General features: G+C 62.2%; 2 protein-coding genes across 5 annotated transcripts; one reads left to right on the top strand and one right to left on the bottom strand.

Annotated features, from left to right (window-relative positions):
* On the top strand, positions 1-18,768 carry ARHGEF1 (Rho guanine nucleotide exchange factor 1). 4 transcript variants are annotated; one of them, XM_080828292.1, is made up of 30 exons: positions 1-131; positions 5,164-5,206; positions 5,295-5,378; positions 5,833-5,946; positions 7,916-8,014; positions 8,197-8,239; positions 8,440-8,686; positions 9,109-9,138; positions 9,390-9,489; positions 9,639-9,735; positions 9,809-9,844; positions 9,999-10,136; positions 10,739-10,844; positions 12,018-12,185; positions 12,479-12,624; positions 14,077-14,223; positions 14,543-14,625; positions 14,845-14,970; positions 15,081-15,195; positions 15,296-15,396; positions 15,591-15,668; positions 15,875-15,950; positions 16,023-16,190; positions 16,705-16,792; positions 16,904-16,990; positions 17,242-17,312; positions 17,406-17,492; positions 17,814-17,989; positions 18,084-18,186; positions 18,405-18,768. In XM_080828292.1, the coding sequence occupies exons 2-29, from the start codon at positions 5,177-5,179 to the stop codon at positions 18,165-18,167; spliced, it is 2,925 nt and encodes a 974-aa protein (XP_080684418.1). In that variant the 5' UTR covers positions 1-131; positions 5,164-5,176; the 3' UTR covers positions 18,168-18,186; positions 18,405-18,768. The 4 variants fall into 4 exon arrangements, with proteins under 4 accessions (XP_080684418.1, XP_080684420.1, XP_080684417.1 ...); XM_080828291.1 differs by lacking the exon at positions 1-131 and adding an exon at positions 2,802-2,943; XM_080828294.1 differs by lacking the exon at positions 12,018-12,185 and having other exon boundaries at positions 3-131.
* A 724-nt stretch (positions 18,769-19,492) lies between these two features.
* ERFL (ETS repressor factor like) lies at positions 19,493-23,783 on the bottom strand (the record flags this gene model as incomplete). Its single annotated transcript, XM_080828296.1, has 5 exons — positions 19,493-19,941; positions 20,276-20,393; positions 20,499-20,694; positions 21,012-21,246; positions 23,717-23,783. The coding sequence occupies 5 exons, from the start codon at positions 23,781-23,783 to the stop codon at positions 19,493-19,495; spliced, it is 1,065 nt and encodes a 354-aa protein (XP_080684422.1).
* Positions 23,784-24,023: the final 240 nt, after the last annotated feature.

The raw sequence follows: 24,023 nt of genomic DNA, 5'->3' as shown, positions 1-24,023 counted from the left end.
CGGGGGCCTCCGGAAAAACGCCCCAACTTCCTGCCCCGCCAGAGCCAGGAAGCGGGAGCCGGGACGCAGGGCCCGGGATCGCCGAGCCCGACCTCGGGCGCCCCGCCGGTCACCTCCCCGCCGGACTCCAGGTACACGGTCCCGGCCCCGCCCGGCCTCCCGCCCCTCGGCTGCCAGGGGAAGTGGGGAGGAGGAGGGAGGGGGCCGGGGCGCTGCCGGCAGTGCCGGGGCCTCCTTGGCGCCCCTCAGAGCCAGCGGCCGCCCCTCCGCGGGCCTCAGTTTCCCCATCTGTCAAGGGGAGCAAAGAGAGGAGAACTAACACCTGCCGAGTGCCCAGTAAGTGGGGATGAAGGGTGCAAGGCCGGGGTCAAGGCCTCGCAACTGTCCAGCGGAGGACGGATGATCACTCCCATTGTACGGGTGGGGAAACTGAGGCTTAGGGAGCGGAACCGACTCGTCCCAGGGTCCACACACCGTGAGACCGAGTGGAGTTGGGATTTGAACTTGCAGGTGCTTTCAAGCACCGTTCTCCAACCCCACCTGCTTTAGGGCCACCGAAAAGGAAAAACGTCAATAACTACGCCGTAGGCCCCTGTGAAGCTGAAAGTTGCAGAGCGCGTTTGAAAGCATTTTTTGGAAAGCTCTTTTTCTGGGCCATTAATTAAATACCCTGAGAGTTGGGTTGTAGATGACAGAGCTGGAGATCTTCCCCCATTGTACAGGCGGGAAGACTGAGTCTCGGAAAGAAGTAATTACTTTTTCCAGGTTACACTGCATGTCAGGGGGAAAGGTACCCTGGCACCCAGGAGTTTTGCTTTACAGTCCCGGCACAAAGTGTGCGGCCCGGGCGGTGGGGGTGCCGGGAAAATTAGTGTCCGCCTTGGAAATTCAGCTGTTTCCGGAGTTAGGAAGGCAAGATAGGGTGGGGAACCCAGGCCGGAGACTAAGGGCCAGGGGCGACTCGGAGATCTCGGATTGAGCCCTGGGCCGGGGCGGGGGGCTGGAACGACTCTCTAGTCTGACTGGGGGGGCGGGGGCGGGGGGCGGGGCACAATAGAGTGACAGGGGCAGTCGAGATACGGAAACGCCGGCCCTCCAATGCAGGCCAGAGCGGCCCTTTCTGGCCAGCGTGGCGCAGTGGAGAGCTAGAGCGGCCGGCGGGAGGAGTAGAGTCTCCCGGGCAAGAACCAGGCAGCAGCTAGGCTAGAGCGGCTGGCGGGAGGAGTGGAGCTGGAAGCAAAGGTAGACGCTGGGGCAGCTAGAGCGACTCGGAGGCGGGGGTGGGGAACTCTGGAGCCGGCACGCAGAGGCTTCGGTTCTGGCTGCTGCGGTGGATTCTCCTACGACCAGGAGCAGGTGAGGGACGCGGCCCCCGCCTGGCGTCAGACCCTGACTCCGCAGGTCCGCCCCATCATCCCTGGCCGTGCGCCCCGCCACGTCCCTTGTAGTAGGATTTGGGGCCCGCGTGGACCCGCCACGTCCCACGTAGGATTTGGGGCTGGTGTAGATGCCCCACGTTCCATATAAATTACAAGGTCCTACAGACTTACCAGTTTCCTGCTACCCCCCCCCGGAAACTCGGCTTCTTACAGATGTGGGGTCCCCATCGGTCAGTAGCACCCCCTAGATTCCTGGGTCTTGGGACCACCACATGCGCCTATAGAATTTTGCTCCCGTTTTAAGTCTCCATAGGTCCCCTAGACTGGCTGCTTTACATAGGGAATCATGATCCGGTGTGATCCTCCGTGTAGATCCACTTGTTTGAACTTGCCAATAGAAGAGAATCTGGAGCCTTACACTTTCCAAGGGCCCCTTGTGAACTTACCTTGACTACTCTGTATTTTTAGTCGTTTACGGCTGCTGGAGGTTCTTGGGGACCCGGGTCATCCACTCAGTGTCTTATAGACCCCGAACCTTGCATAGAATCCAGGTGCCCATATAGTCCCCAACTGGTGCCTGCTTTGCTCTAAGACCCTCACCTCTAAGAACCTTCGAAACTTTCCCTGACTGCCACCACCTCCAGTCCCATGGACACAGTGTTCCTGCTGCTGGATGGTTGGCCTTTTCAGTTGCCTACAAACCCATCTGACAGCCTCAGTGTGTGAATACCCTTTGTGGTACCCCCTCACTGTCTATCTTCTAAGCAGCCAACCCCCCACCTTCCCTTCCAGAATGCTCTCTGAGCCCTAAGCCTCTGTGGAGCAGCCTGAGCAGCAGCCCGCACTCCTGCCCAAGTCACAGTGCCCACAGACCCCTGACTTTCCCAGACACCATCAAGGGACCAGACGTGCCTCAACTTCGGTTCAGATTTTAGTTTCCTAAGGTTGGGGTGGGGGGTGGGATTCCCTGTGCTCTGAAGCAGCACATTCTGATAGTTAAATGTGTAAACTCTGAAGTCAGACCGCCTGGGTCTGAATCCTCGCTCTGTCTCTTAAGAACTGTGCCTCAGTTTCCTCTTCTGTAAAATGAAGATAGTTACAAAACGGATCTCCAGGGGTCATTTAGGGGATTCAGTGAGTTAATACCTGTAAAACAATAATGTTATGCCTGGCATATACTTTATGACACTTAGCGCACACTAACAGTTAGCCACTGATTCTTGTTTCCGTGATGAGGAATGCAGAGGTAATAGGCGTCAGGTGCATGACTGGGGCCTGCCTGGCCCTGAGCATTTGCTCACATGACATGTGTCCTCTCCTTTGCGCTTTTTGGAATCTCCCTGCCTCTGTTGAAACTCCCCCCCTGCCCCCCCCCCAGTGGGGTGAGCATGGACCTTCCATGTGTGCGGTCATGTTTTCCAGAAGTTGCTGCCAGTGGCCTGGTGAAGGTTTTCTGTCTCCAACGGGAGTACTAATTGCATGGGGTGCGTGTGGTTGTGAGCGTTGAGTGAGTTCAGATGTGAGAAGCACTTGGAGCAATGCCTAGCACGCTGTTAAGTGCTAGGTAAGTTTAGCTTTTGTAATAAATAATTGCTTTTTTTTTTTTTTTTTTTGGTGCCGGTTTGCAAGTTTATTTACGTGAAGATCTAACAGTGCTCAAATCTTAAATCACCCGAGCTTGGAGGTGGACAGAGGCGCTCTATGGAAGAGAAAGGGAATGTCGTGTGCTCTGGGGAACCCGTGGGATGACACAGGGACACTCCAGAAAGCATCACTGTTTCATGGTCATAAACAAAATCCTACCCACCATTTATTGAGTGCTAGGGAGGAGGCCTGTGGAGGAGGCAGAAGGGTGAGCCTCAGGCAACCGGGGCTGTAAATAGCTTTGGGTTGTGGGGGGAACCCCCTCCCCTCCCCCCACCACCCCACTGGTCCACCCCTCCCCACCTCCTTCCCGCCTGACACGGGCTCTCGTGGCATTAGTCAGACTAATTAAGAACCGAGAAGATGGTGGTGGGAAGACACAGGAAAGCAGAGACTCTAATGGAGACGATGGGAGAGCCAGGGAGAAATGGGGGAGAGTGAGAGACAGTGCATGACACAGTGACTTGAGGACTCAGGTGGCTGCAGAACCAGATGTGGGAAGACAGACACTGACAGAGGGGAGAGACAGCACCGGAAGCTAGGGCAAGGTGGCTGAGAGGGGAGGGAGGGCAGAGGTGGTGGGAAAGTGAGACAGGTCTGAAGGGAGGGAGAGAGGGAAGGAGACCAGGAGAAGAGAGGCAAAGACTTCAAGCACATTCAAGGGACAGACAGCCAGAGGACAGATAGCTGGCCACGGAAGGAGGGCCAGCGGGACAGATGGAGGCAGGGCAAAGGAGACAGACACACCTTGGGGATGAGCTGGCTGAGGACCATCCCTTGTTTTATGGGATTGGAAGCAGGCGAAGATACCAGGTCCCCGAGGGAAAGCAACTTCTGGGTCTTGGGAAGGAGGTTCAGAGTTTTGTTTTCTTATGTGGAGAGAGTTGGGGGTTGGGGGATTTGCCATTAGATTTCCTGTCACAGGAAGTGGGGCTGGTGGGTTCAGAGGCAACATCCGGCCCCAAGCCTGTCAGGTCTAGGAGAGCAGCCCCCACACACCCCATTTATCTCCTTTCTACCTTTCCTTTAACCTTCCCAACTCTGCTAGCCCCCAGGCCCTGCCTCCCTAGGACCTAGCCTGCAGCGCCCTCTTCCCTCAGACCCAGGAGCCCAGACTCCCAGTGCCTCCTCACTCAGACCCAGGAGTCCAGGCCCCCAGCCTATCCTTCCTTACACCCAACCTGCAGCCCTCTCCTCCCTCAGACCCAGGAGTCCAGGCCCCCAGTACCTCCTCCCTCAGACCCAGGAGTCCAGGCCCCCAGTACCTCCTCCCTCAGACCCAGGAGTCCAGGCCCCCAGCCTCTCCTCCCTCAGACCCAGGAGTCTAGGCCCCCAGTACCTCCTCCCTCAGACCCAGGAGTTCAGGCCCCCAGCCTTTCCTCCCTCAGACCCAGGAGTCTAGGTCCCTGGCCTCTTGTTCCTCACACCGAGGAGTCCAGGCCCCCAGTTCTTCCTCCCTCAAACTCAGAAGTCTGGGCCCTTGGCCTCTCCTTCCTCATACCCAATCTGCAGCCCACTCCTCCCTCAGACCCAGGAGTCCACACTCCCAGTGCCTCCTCACTCAGACCCAGGAATCCAGGGCCCCAGCCTGTCCTTCCTCAGACCCAACCTGCAGCCCCTCCTCCCTTAGACCCAGGAGTTGAGCCCCCAGACCTTCCTCCCTCAGACCCAAGAGTCAGGGCTCCTGGCCTGTCCTTCCTCAGACCTAACCTGCAGCCCCCTCCTCCCTCAGACTCAGGAATCCAGGCCCTCAGACCCAGGGGTCCAGGCCTCCAGCCCCTCCTCCCTCAGACCCAGGAGTCCAGGCCCTCAGACCCAGGAGTCCAGGCCTCCAGCCTGTTCCCCATTAGACAGCCCAAATTACAGGCTTTCATGGCCACAGCTCTCTTAGGGACCCCGGCTCCTGGGCCTCCATCACTTCCCCCACCCTCCCAAGGCTCCCTGTCCTTGGGCTCCCCGCCCTGGCTGGCCTCTGAAGGGCTCTTTGTCGCCACACAGAGGCTCCATTGAGCTGTGGAGGCCGGGATTGGGGCGGGGGACACTGTTTACTCACCTTCACACCTGGGCCAGGAATCTGTGAGTAACTGCCCTGTGCCACCGTCTCCTGCTCCCCCTAACCGTGGCCCCTCCTGTTCCCCAGCCCTGTGGAGCCCATGGAGGCAGAGGACATCGCCCGTGGGCTGGTGAGTGGAGAGAGCCTAGGGGCAGGGGACTGGGGGGCTGTGAGTTGGCGTTGCTCCCCCAGCTGAAGCCATCCCTCCTCTTCCATAGGCCCCAGGACCACCACGGCCTGGCCTGGTGCCAGTCAGCATCATTGGGGCTGAGGATGAGGATTTTGAGAATGAGCTGGAGACGGTGAGGGGGAGATGGGGTGGAAAAGCTTCTGTCCCAGCCTCCATGGGCCCCAGCCCTCAAGTCCCATCCTCAGTGTCCCCTCCCTCCTCAGGTCCCCCGTGGGATGCTGGCCCCCGCCTCCTCTCACTGCCTGTCCCTCTTTCTGTAATCTGGGTACCACAATCCTTGTTCCCTCCCGCCCCATCCCTGGTGTCCCATTATAGCGTGGACTCCCACCCTTTTAACTCTAGCCCCGGGTTTTTTCACCGCCCCCCTTAATCGCAGCACAGATCCCTACTCCCTGTGCTAATGCTTGTCCTCATAACCCGCCATTGTACTGCTGACTCATCTGCTGTCCCTGACACCAGCCCTAGCCCCGGCTATTACGGTGTCATCGCTGCCAGGGAGGGGAGGGGTCAAGCCCAAGGTGCCGCTCTGCTCCCCTCTGTCTCACCGCCTCACGCTCCGCCCTCAGAACGCAGAGGAGCACAACAGCCAGTTCCAGAGCCTGGAGCAGGTGAAGCGGCGGCCTGCCCACCTCATGGCCTTCCTGCAGCACGTGGCCTTGCAGTTTGAACCGGGACCCCTGGTGAGAGCGGGGCTGCGTGGGCAGAGGGAGGGCTGAGGCCTGGATCGGCCACCCCGCTCAGTGAGACCGGCCAGAGAAGCCCAGCTGGGAGGGTCCGGGAAACAGATCCAGAGCACACAGCGTGAGCTCTAGAAGAGAGAACCAGAGCGATAGGCATGCGACCCAGGCAAGACTGTGGGTGCCCCGTGGAAATGTCCGCAAGGAGCGAGTGCAGGGGGGAGGGTACTCACAGCAGGGTCAGGCAGAGAGCAGTGGAGACCCCAGAAGCCAGCAGAGCCCCCAGGCTCCCCGCCCCCCTTCCCTGCCCGTGGGTGTGTCACCCATCCATGGCCCCTCCCGCTGACCATGGAAGTGGAATCCTTTTCTGCGGCCTTGGCAGGGGCCACCCGTCCATCGTTCAGGGCCCAGGGCCACGGGAGAGAAACCCCTGGTCTTCCCAGGTCTGGCTGCCCCCAGAAACAAGGAACCACCGCAAGCAGCCCGCACGGCAGAGCGAGCAGAATTCACTATCCCAGATACAAGGCAGAAATTTCCTGGGCCCTGTTAGGGGTGGCTGTGCTGCCCTTTAGGGTCTGGAGAGCCCAGTTCGTGACTCAGGAAGGAAGAGGCCACTGCGCAGGCTGGAGGGGGGCACTCTGGGGACAAGGTCCTCATCGCAGGGAGACCCAGGGTGGCCCAGCCCAGGCTGCAACTAGGGCGTAGCCCGGAGCACTGGACCGTACTGGAAGTGCACAGCAGGGTACATCCCCCCCCCAGCCAGACACTGAGAGAGCTGCTGGGCTGGGATGCCTGGGGCTCCAAGAAGGAGGGGTGCATCGACTGACCCTGGAGCTTCAGAAATGGGCAGGAAATCGGGAAAATGCCTTCTCTCCAGAAGAGTGGCTGCCCCTCCCCTGCAAATGGAGGCTGTGCCCCTCTGGGCAAGGAGGTCCCCCTAGCGAGCCTGAGCTTTCTAGAACTCAGGCTCCTGAACTCAGCCCAGGGAGGGTGCTGACTGCCATGTCCTTTTACAAATGTGGAAACAAGCCCAGCCAGAGCCGGGGGCTTGGCTGAGGTGACCCGGGTGGCCCCCCGCATTCAGACTCTGGCCTCCTGCAGCCCTCTTGCCTCATCAGCTGGGCAGGCAGCCAGGAGATAGCTGTGGCCCTGGGCTGCTTCTTATGGGCCTCTTGTGGGGTTTTGTCATGGAGTTCGGGGGTGTGCAGAGATTGGAAGTGTTTATGGCAGGAAAACAGAGTCCTACCCCTACCGGGGTAAGGCCTTGGCACACGGACTGTGTTCTTTACCCAACGAGAGACCCCAGGAGCCAAGATAGGTGGGAGCGGGCAGCGTGGTGCCAGCACTGCCCAGCATGGGGCTGAAGGGCAGGCGAGCTCGGGGGACGAGTGGTGAATGAATGAGTGAGCCCCACTGGTCCACCTGGTTGTTTGCCCAGCCCCCACTGTGCTCGGGGCCTCTCTGGGGCACCGATGAACCAGAACCTCCCTCCCTCTCTCTCACACACGCACACACATGTGTCCCTCAGGTTTTTGCAATATTTCTAGGCTGTGGGTTCTAGAGGAGCAGTCTGCCTGGATTCTAACCCCAGCTTTGCCACTAACTAACTAGCAGCGTGACCTGGGGCAAGCTACTTGAGCCCAGTGTTCTCATCTATAAAAGGCGATAGTGACCAGTGCCGCGACTGACCAGGTGAACGTGGACCAAGGGTTAGAACAGCATGCTACAGGCCCCGGGCTTCTCAGCGTAGCAGGAGACAGCAGGAAACCAAACCACAGCCACTTCACAGGATAGAAAATGAGCAAATGGTCACACTGGCCCCTGGGGAGGCCAGGAGAGGCAAGGGCCTGGGCGTGGGAGTGGTAGAGACCCAGGAGCTCTTAACCAGAGGACGTGAGCCTCAGGCTTTTCAAGGGAGAGTGTGGTTTGGGGCTGGGCGGGAGAGGACACGTGATGCTCTCTGCCTCCCCAGCTCTGCTGCCTGCACGCAGACATGCTGGCTTCCCTGGGTCCCAAAGAGTCCAAGAAGGCCTTCCTCGACTTCTACCATAGCTTCCTGGACAAGACTGCGGTGAGACACCTCTGAGGGGCCCCAGTCCCCCCACATCCTGGTCCTGGGGAGACTCGGTGCCCGCCTGGCCCTCCCTCCCCGGCTCCCTCCCCTCAGACCATCATTCCCAGCAGGCACCTGGGCTGTGGTGACCCCATCACTGCCCTGGACCTCACCTTCACCCTGTTCTCTGTCCTGAGCAGGTTTTGCGGGTGCCGGTCCCTCCCTCTGTCTCCTTTGAACTCGGTAAGGAGAGAAGGGGACTGTGGGTGAGGGAGAGGTGTCCGGCAGGGGAGCCCTGGGGCGGGAGGCCACGCTCCCCTGCTCCCGTGGACAGCGCAGACTCCCGTCCTCGCCCCTGGCCCCAGCAAACCAAGGAAGCGCACCCGCCGGGGGTCTGAGGGTGGGTGGGAGTGACCCCCAGCCCCCTGCCCGTGTCCCTGCAGATCGCACGCGACCCGACCTCCTCTCCGAGGATGTCCAGCGGCACTTCGTGCAGGACGTGGTGCAGAACCAGCAGGCCACCGTCAGCCGGCTGCTGGAGGACTTCCGCTCCAAGCGGCTCATGGGCATGACACCCTGGGAGCACGACCTGACCCAGCTGGAGGCCTGGGTTGGGCGGGACCGTGCCAGCTTTGAGGCCCGGGAGCGGCACCTGGCCGAGCGGCTACTGACCCACCTGGAGGAGATGCAGTGAGTGGGGCCTGCCCCCTCCCCAGCCTGGCGTGGGGGTTGGGGGGGTCCCTGCAGCTTCAGGTTTCGTTCTTTAACCTTTGGGCTCTTCCCCTGACTTCTGGGTTCCCCAGCCCTGGCATTTGTAATTCAGCTGGTTTTGCATTGTCTCTTCCCAGCTTTGGGGCACCCTCCCAGTTTCCAGGGCTTTCCATGGTCTTGTGTTTGGGCCTGGCGCTTGGGTCCTGTCCTTGCAGCTCCGAGCTCCCAAGAGACGCTCCTCTCTGCTGTGCTCCTCCTTCCCTGCAGCCGAGGCCCTCTCCCTCTCCGCCTCGCCTCTCTCTGTCCCCGCATCTAAGGGGCAGCACCCCGGACATCTGTGCTGGATAGATAGGGATCCAGGCTTAGCAAGTTTGTCGCAAACTTCTCCCTTCTTTTTGCAGACACACCATCTCTCCCGATGAGGAAAAGAGGTGATGAGAGAAGCAGAGAGAACGGCAGGAGAGGCATTTAGTCCCCCAGGGCCCAGGGAGGAGGACTGGGGATCGGGGCCCCGTCCTCTGGAGCCCTCTCCCCCTTCCTCAGACACTCACCTGGAACCGGTTGGGGGGCTGGTGGGAAGTGAATGCGGAGGGGAAGGCTTGGGGGACAGCAGTGCCCTCACGGCCATGGACGTGCATGCATCTGTGCGCATTTCCGGGCCCTGATCGACCCTTCCCCACAGTGCCGCTGTGGTCAGCGCCATCAGCCTGTACATGCGCCACCTTGGGGTGCGGACCAAGAGCGGGGACAAGAAGTCAGGGAGGAATTTCTTCCGAAAAAAGGTGCTTCCCCTGAGCACCCAAACCTGGCGCTTCCCTCCCCCAGAGGCCCCTGGGGAGCCCCGTGACTCTGGCCTCCCAGGGTCTGATTCTGCTCGGTTAGGGTCTCAGGGTTGGAGAGCCCCCTCCTTCACTCTCCCTTCTTCCCTCAGATGATGGGGAATCGGCGGTCAGATGAGCCAACCAAGACCAAGAAAGGCCTGAGCATCTTACTGGACGCCGCCCGCTGGAACCGGGGCGAGCCTCAGGGTGAGGTGCCTGGCCTCTGCCCGCCCCGCTTCCCCACGGCGCCCCTGCCTCACGGCCCCGTCTCTCGTTTCAGCCCCCGATTTCCGACACCTCAAAGTCGAGGCTGATGGTAATGGTCCTGAAGCCGGCTGGGGGTGGGGGGAACCTGGGAGAGGGGCTGGGGGTGCTCCTGGGCTGTGGGGAGGATGGGGCCGGAGTGCAGGCTGCAGTGGATTAGACGTGTTGGGCTCTCATTCCCCCCTGCTCCCTGGGTGTCTCCCCAGCTGAGAAGCCAGGCCTTACGGAAAGGAGGGGAGGCCTGGGGGTGCCCTCCCGGGACCGGAACGTCGGGGCTCCTGGGCAGGACGTCCCTGGAGTTTCTCCTCATCCTCTGTCTGGAGACAGCCCTGACCGAGAACCAGGTGAGTTTCTTAAGCGCCCCCCTGCCCCCAAGAGACCCCCCACTCAGTTCTCCACTTACCCTGCCCTGCTCTTGGTTCCCAGTAGTATTAAGAAACCACCCCCCTTTCCTCTGCTCACCTGCTCCACGGCTCTCCTCTCAGGCTCCAGCCTCTGTCCTGGGGCTGCATAAGCCCCCCTCCTTGGACTGCGTTTCCCATCTGCCCCCAAGGCGTCATTTCCCAGAACTCTCTCAGAGTATATTGTCAGTCCCCTCCAGGGATCTAAGGCAACTGCTCGGCCAGTTCTGGGTTCAAGTCCCAGCTCTGTGGCTTAGTTGGGTTATATCAGGGAAGCCGTGTCTGAGCCTCAGTCTTCCTAAATGGGGTCTACCCTTTCCCTGCAAGTCCCGGCTGAGGGCCGGGGGGAGGAATGGACGTGGAACCTTCCCTGGTTCTGTGGCTCCCCCCAGCCCCCACCCCAGCTGCCGTGGCCATGTTCTCAGAGGCCCTTCTATGAGTCTGTCCCCCATCCCCCACGCCACAGGAGGAACTTGAGGCCCCCAGGGTGGGGGTCTTGCCATAAGGGCCTGGCAGCCAGCTTTGTTCTCCCCACCACCCCACAGGTGTTGATGCCCCACCAGAGCTGGGGGACCCACCGCCGCAGGGCCCGGCCAGCCTGGAGCCCCTGGCGCCCCCCGAGAGCACCGAGGAGGGTGCTGACACAGAGAGGTGCCCGGGGCCAGGCCGGGAGTGGGGGCAGGGGTGCTGGGAGCAGGAAGGGGCTTATCGGGCCAGGGAAGGGGGGAGGTTATGCGTGTGCCGGGGGTCGCGCTGCCATTTGCTCCTGCTGTCCCCGAGCCATCTCCACTCTGCCCTGCTCCTACCTCTATCCATCTTCTGCCTCCTCTTTCTGTCCTCACTTTCTCTTTTCTATCCTCCTCTTCTTTTTCTCCTCCTGCACCTCCTCTGCCTCCTCTTCGGCTCTTCTCGGTCTCCCTGGTCCTCCTGCCCACCCCCCTCATCCCTTCAGGTTGTCATTCCCTCCTCTCCTCTTCTGAGCCACTGCCCTGCGCCTTGCTCCCGCCCCTGCCTTCCTGTGCCCGGTCCTTCAGCCCCCCACCCTCTGTGCTCCAAGCCTGGGGGCCCTGTCCTCCTCACAGTTGGGGGGCAGGCTCTGCCCCCTGCCCGTCCTTGTGCCGCTGCTTTGGGGACCCTTTGGTGGGCGGGGGAGGTGAGTTGGGTTCCATTTGGGTCCTCCTCTGACCCTGTGCCCCTCTCTCCCCAGAAGATGGAAGAGGTGGGTCCGTGGGCCCTGGGTTGGGGGAGGGCTAGCCCCTCCCCCATTTCTCCCAGCCCCTCCCCTCTCCCCATGGGCCATCCCCTCCCCTTCACCCTGCAAGGGGTGGGTGGGGACATCACCCTCCCAGCAGAAGAGCTAAGTATTGAAATCTTCCCTCCCTCACTCCCTGCTCTGCACCCCCCACCCCAGCCCCTTGCCTCAGGGAAGGGAGGGGTCAACCCTGTGCTCCGGACTGGGCTTCCTTCCCCGCCCCCACCAAGTTTCCCGGTCCCTCTTGACCAGCCCCAGTGCCCCAACAGCCCAAAGTCCCAAGTTCCACTGCTCCTTCTGACTCTCTCCTCTCTTCTGTTGCATGTTTGGTATCTGTCCTGGTCTCCCCTACCTTGGTCCCCATCTGTCCCTGTCCTGGTCTCTCCCTGTCTGTCCCTGACCTGGTATCTCCCCACCTCTGGTCTTGTCTTGGTCTCTCCCTGTCTCTGTCCCTGTCCTGGTCTCTCCCAACTGTCCCTGTCTTGGTCTCTCCCTGTCTCTGTCCCTGTCTTGGTCTCTCCCTGTCTCTGTCCTGGCCTCTGCCTGACTCTGTCCTTGGCCTCGGGGTCCAGGCTATCGGGGCGTCTGGGGCGCTCGGAGAGCCTGCGGGTGAGTGACCGCCGCCGGCCGTCCCGGGGCAGCCTCGGGGCTAAGGGCCGGGGTGGGGGCCGCTCCCGGAGTGACGTGGACATGGACCCCAGCTCTGCCACGGCCGTGCTTGGCCCTACCCGACGAGCCACGTAGGTCATTCCTCCCCCATCTACTGAGGCAGCCTGGAGAGTCAGGAGGATGGTGGGGGAGGGGTTGTTGCCAGAGTTAGAGAGAATTGGGTATTGGACACTGAAGTCACTGAGGTCACAGGAGAGGGGTGGGACTCTTCTTTCTTAGAGATCCGGGGCCTACTCTGGAGGCCTTGAATGCCAAGGCCATGGGGTGGGCCGGGGGGTGGGTGGCGGGGCTTCGACACTAGGAATGGAAGTCTCCTCCCAGGGATGCCCCAAACTGGGGCCCTAACAAGGCCTCTGTCTCACAGCCCTGAGCCTGGAGACGAAGGGGACCCGGCACGGTCAGGACTAGAGCTAGAACCAGAAGAGCCCCCTGGCTGGCGGGAGCTTGTCCCCGTCGGCACCCTGCACAGCCTGCCCAAGAGCCAGGTGAAGCGGCAGGAGGTCATCAGTGGTGAGTACGGGGGTTGCCACCCAGTTCTGGCAAAGGGACAAGGTGCTGCCCATCTCTGTGTGCCACAGGCCACGGGCTGGACTTGAAGGCAGCCTGTTGTTACCACCGAGGGCCGTTTGTCATGTACGTCATGGAACAGCCACTCATGGAACAGGAATGTGGCTGTCACCTGTCGAATGTCACCTGTCCAAGTGACATTTGCTGCGAGTTTTTTTCCTAGTGCAGGGCAGAGCTGGTAAGAGCTGGTAAGAGCTGGAAGGGCCACGTGAAGTTGTATTTCTCCAGGAAATCTTTGTTTCCTTATTCGGGAAGTAATAGTTCCCACCTCAAAAGATGGTCATGGAGCTGAGGGGATTCATGGGAAGTGTTCAGTGTGGTGGGGGGCCAGGTAAGAACATTCCAGTGTGGACTTAACCGTTCAGAGGCAAAAGCAGTGCCCTGGGGACAGGTTCCGGAAGATACTCAGTATATCATCAGCGCTTGCTTCTGGACAGGGAGATGATGGAAGTATCCTTTCTGTGTTGATTCTTCTCTGCAATCTCGAACTGGGTGTAGGGTGGGCGTTTGGCAAAAGGAGAACACTTCTTTGGAAGCTCTGGTTTAGAAGTTTTATTTACAAGTTGCTTAATAATAAGAGGAGAACTCATTTGGAAGTTCTAGGGCCGTAGGGGAATACTTCTTGTGTTCCAGATCCTTCTAAGGATAGGAGCCAAATAGAAAGCTGTGTTATCTGGTAGAATTTTCTGGAATAATGAAAACACGCAGCCTCTGTGCTGTCCAGCATGGTTACCACCAGCCGTGTAATGGCCGTTGAGCACTTGAAATGTGACAAGTACCACTGACCACAGAACTGTATCTCATTTCAATTAAAATCTGAAGGACTGTGTGTGGCTAGTGGTACCGTAGCGGAAAGCACAGCCGTTTCCCTCATCAGAAAAATATTCCTAACACGGAGTTGTGCGTTTATAGTCTCCAGGAACTCCTGGGGCCCCTGAAACCCAGGCATGCTCCCTCGCAGCAGTCGGGGGGAGGAGGGTTCCCTGGATCCAAAGCTATCAACGTGTGCGTAAAGGGTTGTCATTGTTCCAGAAACCAAGGCCAAGGGACTTGCTGGATGCTACACACAGCCGCAGGCTTGCTGATGGTGGTGTGACCAGCTCATCCCAGTTCGCCTGGAATTTTCCCAGGTGTAGCACTGACAATCTCATGTTCAGGGAAAGGCGTGGGTGCCAGGCACAGGGGACCACTGGTCACCCGGGCTGGCTGCCGCAGCCAAGGAAAACCAGCAGTGGGATCAGGAATCCTCAGTGGCTAGTTCGGGAGCAAATGATTCCACCCAGGGAGAGTTATCCCTCCCTGTCCCCCTACCCCGAGCCTGCCTCTGAGACTGTGTGCATCCCCCCCACGCCCCACCCCCCGCGCCTTTCCCAACCGTGCTTCCTGCTCCCGCAGAGCTGCTGGTGACCGAGGCCGCCCATGTGCGCATGCTCCGGGTGCTGCATGACCTTTTCTACCAGCCCATGGCAGAAGGGGGCTTCTTCTCCCTGGAGGAGCTCCAGAACATCTTCCCCAGCCTGGACGAGCTCATCGAGGTGCATTGTGAGTGCAGGGCTGTGGCCCGCTGTGCGCCCCACGGCCGGCTCCCTCCTCAAGGCCTCAGTGGCTCAACCGGAGCCTAGCACATTCTCCTTGAGTGCCTGCCATGGGCAGCTTCCTTTCTAGCCCTGGGGGCAGCCCCGGACCCCCCCAGAGCTCATATTCCCGGGGCACATCAACAAGGGCATAGCATTGGTTGGGCGGCGGCCCCTCGGCCCCCAGGATCTGACACCTGCAGCTCGACCACCACTGCCTCCTGCTCAGCTCTGCACACTGCGGCTCTGGCCCTGACAGTGCCCCCTTGCCTCACCGCTCTCCACAGCCCTGTTCCTCGATCGACTGATGAAGCTCAGGCAGGATAGTGGCTACCTCATTGAGGAGATCGGAGACGTGCTGCTGGCTCGGGTGAGGGCGCCCAATCCCTGCCTCCCCTGGGGTCCCCTCCTTCCAGCCAGGGACCTGGAATCCAGGCCCAGGGAGGCCGGTCTCAAGCCTCTCTCCCATTAAGACCCCGGGGTCTGGGCCGCTCACTGCAGGCGCCTGTCGAGGCTGCTGTTCCCACGTGAGGCCCGGCTCTTCCCAATCCCACCTGAGACACCCTCCCTGGCCTGAATCTCGCTGTAGTTTGATGGTGCCGAAGGCAGCTGGTTCCAGAAAATCTCCTCCCGCTTCTGCAGCCGCCAGTCATTTGCCTTAGAGCAGCTCAAAGCCAAGCAGCGCAAGGAGCCTCGGTTCTGTGCCTTTGTGCAGGTGAGGGGGAGGCCAGGGTCCGGGGGTGGGGGAAGGCGGTGCTGGTGTCACAGTTCCTGCTGCGTGCCCCCCCCCCCCGGCTGGGCCACTCAGCGCCACTCTGCCCGTAGGAGGCTGAGAGCCGCCCCCGGTGCCGCCGCCTGCAGCTGAAGGATATGATCCCCACGGAGATGCAGCGTCTGACCAAGTACCCGCTGCTCCTCCAGAGCATCGGGCAGAACACAGGTGCCAGCGCGCCGGGCCCCAGCTTCCGCGGGGCGGCGGCGGGGCGGGCCAGGAGCTTCCCGGCTCGGGGTCACCAGGGCCTGTCTCTCCTTTGCCACAGAAGAGCCGGCGGAACGAGAGAAAGTGGAACTGGCAGCTGAGTGCTGCCGAGAAATTCTGCACCACGTCAACCAGGCCGTGCGCGACATGGAGGACCTGCTGGTACGCCTGGCCCTGGCCGTGGGCCCAGGGCAACGGGGCGTCCACGTGCGGGGCTTGGGCGGGCCTTTGTCTTGTCTATCTCAGGGCCCCTTCTCTGGAGGCCAGGCCCTGCCCTCAGCTTGTCCCCTTTAGGGTCACTGTGGGTCAGCCACAGCCTTCGGGTCCTCCCTGTGACTCTCCCTTCCCCCGTGCAGCGACTCAAGGATTATCAGAAGCGCCTGGACTTGTCCCACCTACGCCAGAGCAGTGACCCCATGCTGAGCGAGTTCAAGGTGGCCCTGCCCGCCCTGCCCCTGCTCTCCAGCAGCCCTGCCCCTCCTGCCCCGGGAGTTCTCTGCTAATGCACCCTGGGAAGGAGAGCCACCCCTCCGCCCAGAGCCCCTCTTCAGTCGCAGCCGGTTGCCCCTCCTGACCCCTGCCCTGCCCTCCCCTCCCCTGCCGTGCCCTGCGCCGACCGGGTGCGCCCTCCTGCCTCCAGAACCTGGACATCACCAAGAAGAAGCTGGTGCATGAGGGCCCGTTGACGTGGCGGGTGACGAAGGACAAGGCTGTGGGTGAGCGCGGGGGCCGGGGCTGGGGTGCTGGGGGGTAGGGGGGGGCCGCTGAGCCTGGGCCTTGCCTTGCAGAGGTCCACGTGCTGCTGCTGGACGACCTGCTGCTGCTGCTCCAGCGCCAGGACGAGCGGCTGCTGCTCAAGTCCCACAGCCGAACGCTGACACCCACACCCGACGGCAAGACCATGCTGCGGCCGGTGCTGCGGCTCACGTCCGCCATCACCCGCGAGGTGGCCACCGGTGAGGCACAAGCCCGAGGCGTGGGCGGCGACCGTCCGGGAGGGCTGGGGAGCACGCGGGGCGGCGGGGGGGGGGGGCATGCCAGGGGGCCCCAGCAGAGGCGAAGAAGGCAGCCAGGGGACCAGGAGGGTTGTGGGTCTTAGGAAGGGAGCCCAGCAGCTCCTCCGGGATTTGCAGGGAGCAGCCCGCTCTCATCAGTCTTGGGAGATGCCCCCCTGGCTGTCTCCTGGGGACCGTAGGGGAGCGGGAGCGGGGAAGGGGGGTACAGAGTGGGGGTTTGCAGAGGTACATCAGCGGCTGCAGGGGTCTGTGGGGCGAGCCAGACTGGGGACTTGCTGCCTGATGAACGAGGGGTGTGAGATGGAGGCCTTGGGACAAGGCACGTGAAGGATGGCGTGAGCTGCAGGAGCCCAAGGCCGCTGCCAGCAGGGGCTGCCCCAGCCTCTAGCCCACACTCAGGGGAGGGCACATGGGGGTGACCTTGGCTCTGAACCCCTTCTCCCTCCTCCCACAGATCACAAAGCCTTTTATGTCCTTTTTACGTGGGACCAGGAGGCACAGATCTATGAACTGGTGGCTCAGACCGTGTCGGAACGGAAGAAGTGAGGGTCGCTTGGGTGGACGAGGAGGCCCGGGCTGGGGGGTGGGAGGCTCCGGCGCAGGATCTGGGGGCTCTGACTGCCTGCCCCGGGGGCGCTGACCTGTCTCCCCAGCTGGTGTTCCCTCATCACCGAGACTGCTGGATCCTTGAAGGTCCCCGCTCCTGCCTCTCGCTCCAAATCCCGGCCTAGCCCGAGCAGGTGAGGGAGGACAGTGGAGGCCTGAAGACCCGGGGAGTTTGAGCTCTGGGGGTGTGTGTGTCTGTCTGTCTGTCTGTGTCTGTGTGTGCGTGTGCCGCCACCACAGCCTCTCTGGTCCCTACCCAGGCTCCTGTCTCCATCTCCCAGCCTCAACTTTTTTTTCTGTTTGTGGCCCCCACCTGCTGTCTCCCTGCCGCCCCCTCCCCAGGGCCAGGGCTGTGGGATCACTTAGTCCTTCCCCCCCCCACCAGCACCCGAGAGCCCCTGCTCAGCAGCTCAGAGAACGGCAACGGTGGTGGCCGAGAGATGCCCCCAGCGGACGGTGAGCCTTCGCAGGGGGCACGGAGGGGGGCGGGCATCACGAGGAGGCCTAGCAACAGCTGAACACCCGCTCCGGCTTCTGCCTCCTGCCCAGGCCGGACAGAAAGGATCCTTAGCATGCTCCTGCCCTACTCCAGGCCCGGTCCCGAGGGCCAGCTCGCTGCCAAGGCCCTGGAGAAAGGTAGGCCATGCGGGACTGCCCCTAGCCCCCCTTCCCAGCTTGCCTCCTGCCCAGGCCCAGCACGCCCGGCCTGCATCACCACTCTCGGTGGCCCCAAGCCCCTCTTCCTTCCACAGCCTCTGTCCCTCCCTTGACCTTCCGTTCAGCCTCTCCCTGGACGCCCTCCACCCTCCGTGTTCCTTGCCTCTCCTCTGCACCCCTTCACATCCCCCAGCCCCACCTGCAGCCTGGCCCCCACCTTCCCCTCTGGGATCCCCCCCCTGCCAGCCTTCAGCCTCTTTCCCAGCCCTGCTTCTGACTCTGTCCCCTTGTCCCTGCCAGTGCTGTCCCTGAAGCAGCTCCTGGTTCCCTCGGAGGAAGACAGCGGAGCGGGGCCTCCCCGTGAAGGGGATGGGGTCCCAGGGGGCGGCTCCCAGAGCCAGGACCAGAGCCAGGACCAGACCCAGGAGATTCGGGAGAAGCTGCTCAGCCTGGAGGAGACCGTGAAACAGCTGGAGGTGGCGCCCTGGGGGGGAGGAGAAGGGTGGGGGGAGACGGAGCAGACTCCGGACTCCGTGGAGGGACCCCTCTCACTGCGGACTCTCCAACCAGGAGGTGGAGGAGGAATTTTGTCGCCTGCGACTCCTCCTGTCTCAGCTCGGGGAGAACGCTGCGCCCCAGCCTGGCTGTACCTGAGGCCCCTGGCCCCAGGCAGGTGAGTGGAGAACTGGTGGGACCAGAGTGGGCGCCTCAGCGGCTCCCTTCTCTACAGCCCCCTGCTGCTCTCTCCCTCTGCCTCAGTTTCCCTGCATGTCCCCATTCCACCTCTTGCACCCTCCTCTCGCCCTCCATCATCCCCCCTCCATCTCCCTCTCCCTGTTTCTCCCCCTTTCTCTTCATCTCTCCCCATCTCCCTCTTCCTACATCCCCCAGGCCTTTCGCAAGACTGAGGGCCACCCGCTGCCACCGCACAGCTGCCGCCGCATCTCCACCCCAAGGGCCTGAGGAGAGGGAGCTGGGCTGCCGGGGCGGGGGGCTGTGCCTGGGGGGGCCCCGCTGGGATCACTGCCTACCCGCAACCTCCCGTCGGCCTGGGCCTTCTCTCCCTCCTGCCTTCTGCTTGGGGGACTCAGGGCTTCCTTCCCAGGGGGACCACAGTGACCCTGCCATGCCCCGGGCCATCACAGTAATGCCGGGGTCGGGGGGCCACCCCTCCATTCCCCACCCCCAAGTGCCTTTGCTCTGTTTTTATACCCTGAATTGGAGGTTTATTTTTTAATATATATTATCTAAGGAGAGCTCTGTGTCTGTGAGAATAGGGTGGGGGCCCTGGAGTGGGTTCTGGAACCCTCCATGACTGTCTGGCATCACTTTCCTGGGTCTGTCCCACTGCCTTTATCCAGTCCTTCCTTCCTGGGTTTTGCCAGCGACTCCCCAGGTGATGCTCCCACCCCAAGCCCCAACTCACCCATGACGCCCGGATCCTGCACAGCTCACGCTCCTTTCCGTTCTTTTATTTTTGTAGTAAACTCTCTGGAGGTGGCTAGTGGGGGTTGTGGGGAGCTGGTGGGGAGGGGGCCCTCCTGGGCGGGGCTGGGGGCGGGGTTATTGCTCTGAGCTCCCTGTCCCAGGGGGCTTGTGTGGGGAGGGGGGTCAGGGCTGGGGCCAGCACAAGGGGAGACACAGCCGCACAAACACATAGGGCACAGCACGGGGGCGGGGGGCGGATGGGTAGGAGAGGCTGGGCGCCATATTGCACTTTGGGAGTGGGGTCAGACGGGGACCCCCCTCAAACAAGCCTGGGCAGGAGGCTCGAGGCCTTCACATTCCCTCCCTCTCTGGATGGGGGAGGGGAGACCCCAGCCTGGGGTGAGGGAAGAAGGTGGGCAGCCACGTGCCCGGTCCTGGGAGGGGGTCGAGGGCTGGTCCCCGGCCTCGGGCGGGACATCGAGGGCAGGCCAGGCCAGGCACGAGTGGCTGCCCACCCCCCACCCTGGTGGAACCCTTCACCTGACACGGGTTCAGCTGCCGCTCCCCCCTTTGCTTGCCTTGGCCTTGGGGGGCACAGGGAGGCCCTCGTCGCCCTCGCTGTCAGAGCTGCAGCCGCTGACGTCCGTGATCTCCAGTTCCGAGTCGCTGTCATCCTTACCACCCAGTGTGGCCTCCGGACCCCTGGCTCCAGGCAGCGCCAGGCGAGGGGCTGCTGCCAGGCCTGAGGGGCGCTCGGGGCCCAGGCTCTCCCCTGCTGCAGCCAGGAGGGGTGAAGTCGCAGGGCCTCCCCCGGCCCCTGCTGAGGGCAGGTGGCCCAGGGTACTGGCCAGAGGGTTAGGGTAGAAGTGCGGGGGGTACAGGGAGGGGGGCAGCTTGGGGAAGGGGCCGGTGAGGTACGGGTTAAAGTTCCAGGGGTAGTCTGGGAAGGCGCGGCTGTAAGGACCCAGCAGGCTGGGGGGCTTGGAATAGCCAGTGGCACCTGGGGAACAGGGTGTGGGTCAGGCTGGGCACACCGCCACCGTGGGAAGGTGCCCCCACCCTGCGCCATCGGCCGAGGTCTGCCCATTCTCCACCCTCACCTGGTTTTTCCAGTCCTTTGTCGCCTAAAAGCCCCTCTCCCAGCCTTTCCCTGCCCCCGTTTCTCCCCTCCCTCTCCCCAAGTCCTCCTGTGGCTTTTAAGCACGGGCACACACGCAGCCTCACCCTGGGCCTCCTTCCTGCATCCTTCCTCTCCCCATCTTTACCCATCCTCTTCCCTCAGACACGGGCAGCGTGCCCCCCCACAACCAGCACCCACACCCGCAGGCCCTTACCAGAGCCCAGGAACGGGAAAGGGCTGTCCAGACGCAGCTTATCTGTCTCAGGAGGGAACAGGGGCGCCCGGGCCCCTGGCTCTCCCAGGCGAGGGGCCGAGAACAGGGTCTGCAGTGTCTGCAGAGGGAGGCAAGGGGCGGCACACAGCTTAGACCGGCTGGGTTGAGGGCTGGAGAGAGTGCACCAAACCCCCAGTTCGGGGACCCCAGTGTCCTAACTCACCTCGGGGGTAAGGGGAGGAGCATCTGGCCCAGGCGTCCCCCCAAAGGGACCAGGGGTCAGCAAGAGTGGGGAGCCCGTGGTGGCTGCTGCCACATCCAACAGTGGGTAATTGACAAGTACGACTTTGCTGAAGTTGAACTTGTAGGTGAACCTCTTCCCTTTGGTCTTATGGAGAATCCGCTTGTTGTAGTAGTAGCTGTGGGGAGAGGGAGGACAAGGGGATGCTGGGGAGGGGCACCGAGGGAGGTAAAGAGGGCGCCCCTGACTCATTAGTGCCCAGAGCACAACAGTCTGGGGAAACAGGCTCACAGAAGTCCCTTAACCAAGGTAGCAAAGCAGGGGTGAAGCAGCGGCTGGGATCCTGGCTTCTGGCCTTCCTCCTCGCATCCCTCCCTCTCACAGGTAATCACAGGGGCTACCCCACGCAGATCCCTGCACCTTGGGATCCCAGGGATTCTGCCCCGGGAGACCGAGAGCAAACCCCAGAGCCAGCCTCCCCCTGCCTCTCCTCACCGCAGGGCCCGGCTCAGCTTGTCGTAATTCATGTGAGGCTTGCACTTGCGGATGCCCCAGAGCCGAGCCACTTCGTCAGGGTCCTTGATGACGAATTCCCCGTAGTCCCCCTGCCAGGCGATGACCCCCTGATACTCCTCCTTCTGCAGCAGCTCCAGGATAAAGTGCCACAGCTGGATCTGCCTCGAACCAGGGGACGACTCCGGCTTGTAGGCCCAGTCCGGGAAGGCAAACCCTGGGGAGGCAGGGGAGTGACCCCGGGTCAGGACGCCAAGTCCAAGGCTCTGGGTCCCCCGTGGACTCGGGAACCGGGAGGCCCCCCTGAATCCTGGTCTCCGAGGAGCAGCTGCCCAGCCTCAGCCATCTTTAAGGACCCAGTTCCCACTCTACCCCAGGTGGCGTCCAGGCCCCAAACTGTCCAAACAGTGGCAGAGAACTCTGTTGTCCAGGGAGCCCGGAGTGGCACCTGCAGCTTCCTCCTCTACCTTGGCACAACTCGCCTGCGTTTGGGGTCTGGGGGTAGAGTGTGGGGAGGCCACGGGAGCGGCACCCCTCCTCGTCCACAGCCCTTCTCCCGCTGCCCCCTCCAGCCCAGCCCCAGGAGGCCTCTGGTCTCGCCTGCTCTCGGGAACACCCTCAGTCTTGCTATCTCCCCTCCTCCCACGCCCTTGCCCCCCGACCCCCCCCACCGGCTCCATCTCTCCCTGACGCCCTCCACTGACCACAGGCTGCCACGTCCAGGCCTGTCTGCGCGTTCATACCTTTCATGTCCCCTGTCCCCTCCCTACGTCTGTGCTCTGACGCTCTGAGCGCCCGTGCGTCAGCAGACACCCACAGTGTACAGGTCCCACAGACGTCCACTCACACTCCGGGGCGCCTGGCGACACCACGGCCCACGGTGGGCACCAGAATGGGACGCGGCAGCTCACGCACAACGTGCCGCCGAGGCAGGCCCGCCGGACCCCTGGCCCCACACAGCCCAACACGCACTCGTGCGTCTCGGGCCCCTCAGAACTGGGCCCCGCTAACCACACTGCCATGTCAGGAGACGCACAGGACCGCGAAGGCCCAACTACCAGTGCGACAGCAAGACAAGCGTCCACCTGACAGGGGCACACGGGGTGACACCACGCCTGTCGCCCTTTGCCTCAGAGCCCGCAGGCCCAGACATGGGGATGGAAGGATTATTAGCCCGGAAGGAACTAAGCTTGAGCTGGGAGAGCAGCCATGTGACCATGTGCTGTGCACTCCCAGGGCAGATCCCTGCCCTCTCTGGGGTGGGAGGCAAGGAGCAGTAGGGTCCCATCTGGGCTGCCTGGTATGTCCCTGGGTGCTAGTGCCTCCCCTGCCGAAGGTTCAAAGGCCACGCAGCTTCCTCCCTGAAAGGATAATTTTTCTCTCAGCCCCATTTTGGGTCTTTCTTACTCCAGGAGACAGAGCTCCAGCAACCCACGAGCTCTGGCACATTCCACACCTGGAATATATCCTAGTGGGGAAGAGGCAACCCCAGAGATGACACCACACAACTGGCCACACACAAGCAGATACACACCCCAGTCTGGAGCCACCATCTGTCCTCAAACACGTCCGCAGGTACATTGTACCTGCTGACACACAACTCGAGAGGACCCACCTCAGCCCACACACACACACACACATTATGACGGTCCCCCAAAGTCCATCACACTCAGTGAAACACAGATGCAAGAAACCTCCTGACACACACACCCCAACACACACACACAGGCCTGGGGGCACCCACCCACCCAGCCCGAAGCCCACCGAGACCCCCATCCTGGACCCCGGCCCAGACCCAAAAGTAACAGCAGCACACTCCTCACCCCACGGAGGCAGGGACATACTTGGCGAGCTGGCACCCCGCCGCCAATCCTGAGACGTAAGCATGCTCGACATCCCAAAGAAACACCACCTGCCCGGCGCAGAGACACCCAGGTAGCCTCCCGTGTGTGTGCAAACAGGCACAGCAGCTCACACAAAGACTGACACCGCACAGACATACTCTCCCAGTGTGACCTCTTCTTCCAGAAGCTCCGAAGCGTGACACAGGGACACATTCTGAGACCCCACGTAGAAGCAGGCACAGACTGCCAGTCTGCGCGCGCACACACACGCACTCGCGCAGACACACACTGCCCATCTGAGGGGCGTGTGACTTGGCACATCCAAGCCAGTCTTACTGTCCACATCCCCAGCTCTGAGTGTCCACTTCTGAGCAGGCCGTCCGTCCTCTCTCCCAGGGCTCCAGCGGGCTGGGCCATGTCTCCATGTCCCCCTGCCCAGGCAGTCCCTGTCTGTCTGCCCACCTGCACCTGGCCGGTTCCCCCATGGTCCCCGCCCCTGCTCCGTCAGTGCCTGGCCATCTCCAGTCCCCTTGCCTCTCTTTGCCCGAAGGTCCTGGGTGGGAGCAGGCTGAGAGGTACGCAGCCGGGACCCCAGGACCTCAGACCCCTGAATCCTGTCTGTTTCGGACCCCAAGACCTCCCCACCCTCCAAAGACCCTCATGTCCCAGCAGGCAAGTAGCAGGGACAGCTGGCTGTGAAGTTTTAAGCCAAGTTTCTCATTAGGGGGTTGCATTGAGGGGACAGAGAGAAACCGGGACAGAGGAGGGAGGACAAGGAGAGGTGCAGAAAGGAGGAGCCGGCTGGCTGGGAAGGGGCGGGAGGTCCGGGCCAGGGCCAGTTACCAGGGGTCCAGAGAGCCGGCAGGGCGGGCGGGGCGAAGAGAAGGTCGGAGACGCAGCTACAGTCCATGGTGGAGCCAGCCCTGCAGAGAGGCCGGGACAGACACACGGGGACAGGCAGGCAGCAGGCAGGAGAGACAGACAGGGGTCAGTGGGGTGGGCGCTCCGCCCAGGCCCACCCATCCTGCCACCCGCCGCCCTCTCCACCCACGGCCAGCCGACCCTTCCTCCCGCAGCCTCCTCCTCGCTCTGTGCCTCGATCACTACCCACGGCGCCCCTGGCCGCCCTCCCCACTGCTCCCGCTGGCTC

This window comes from Martes martes, assembly GCF_963455335.1.
Source record: "Martes martes genome assembly, chromosome: 17".
Classification (NCBI taxonomy): domain Eukaryota; kingdom Metazoa; phylum Chordata; class Mammalia; order Carnivora; family Mustelidae; genus Martes; species Martes martes.
Note: the sequence above shows the minus strand (reverse complement) of the source record. Positions and strands in the feature narration are given on the sequence as shown.

Coding starts and splice junctions, on each gene's coding strand:
- ARHGEF1 (XM_080828291.1), top strand. CDS start 2,918: ATGCCTAGCACGCTGTTAAGTGCTAG. Junction 9,736..9,808: donor GAACCGGGGCGAGCCTCAGG/GTGAGGTGCCTG, acceptor CTCTCGTTTCAG/CCCCCGATTTCCGACACCTC. Junction 15,951..16,022: donor GACGAAGGACAAGGCTGTGG/GTGAGCGCGGGG, acceptor CTTGCCTTGCAG/AGGTCCACGTGCTGCTGCTG.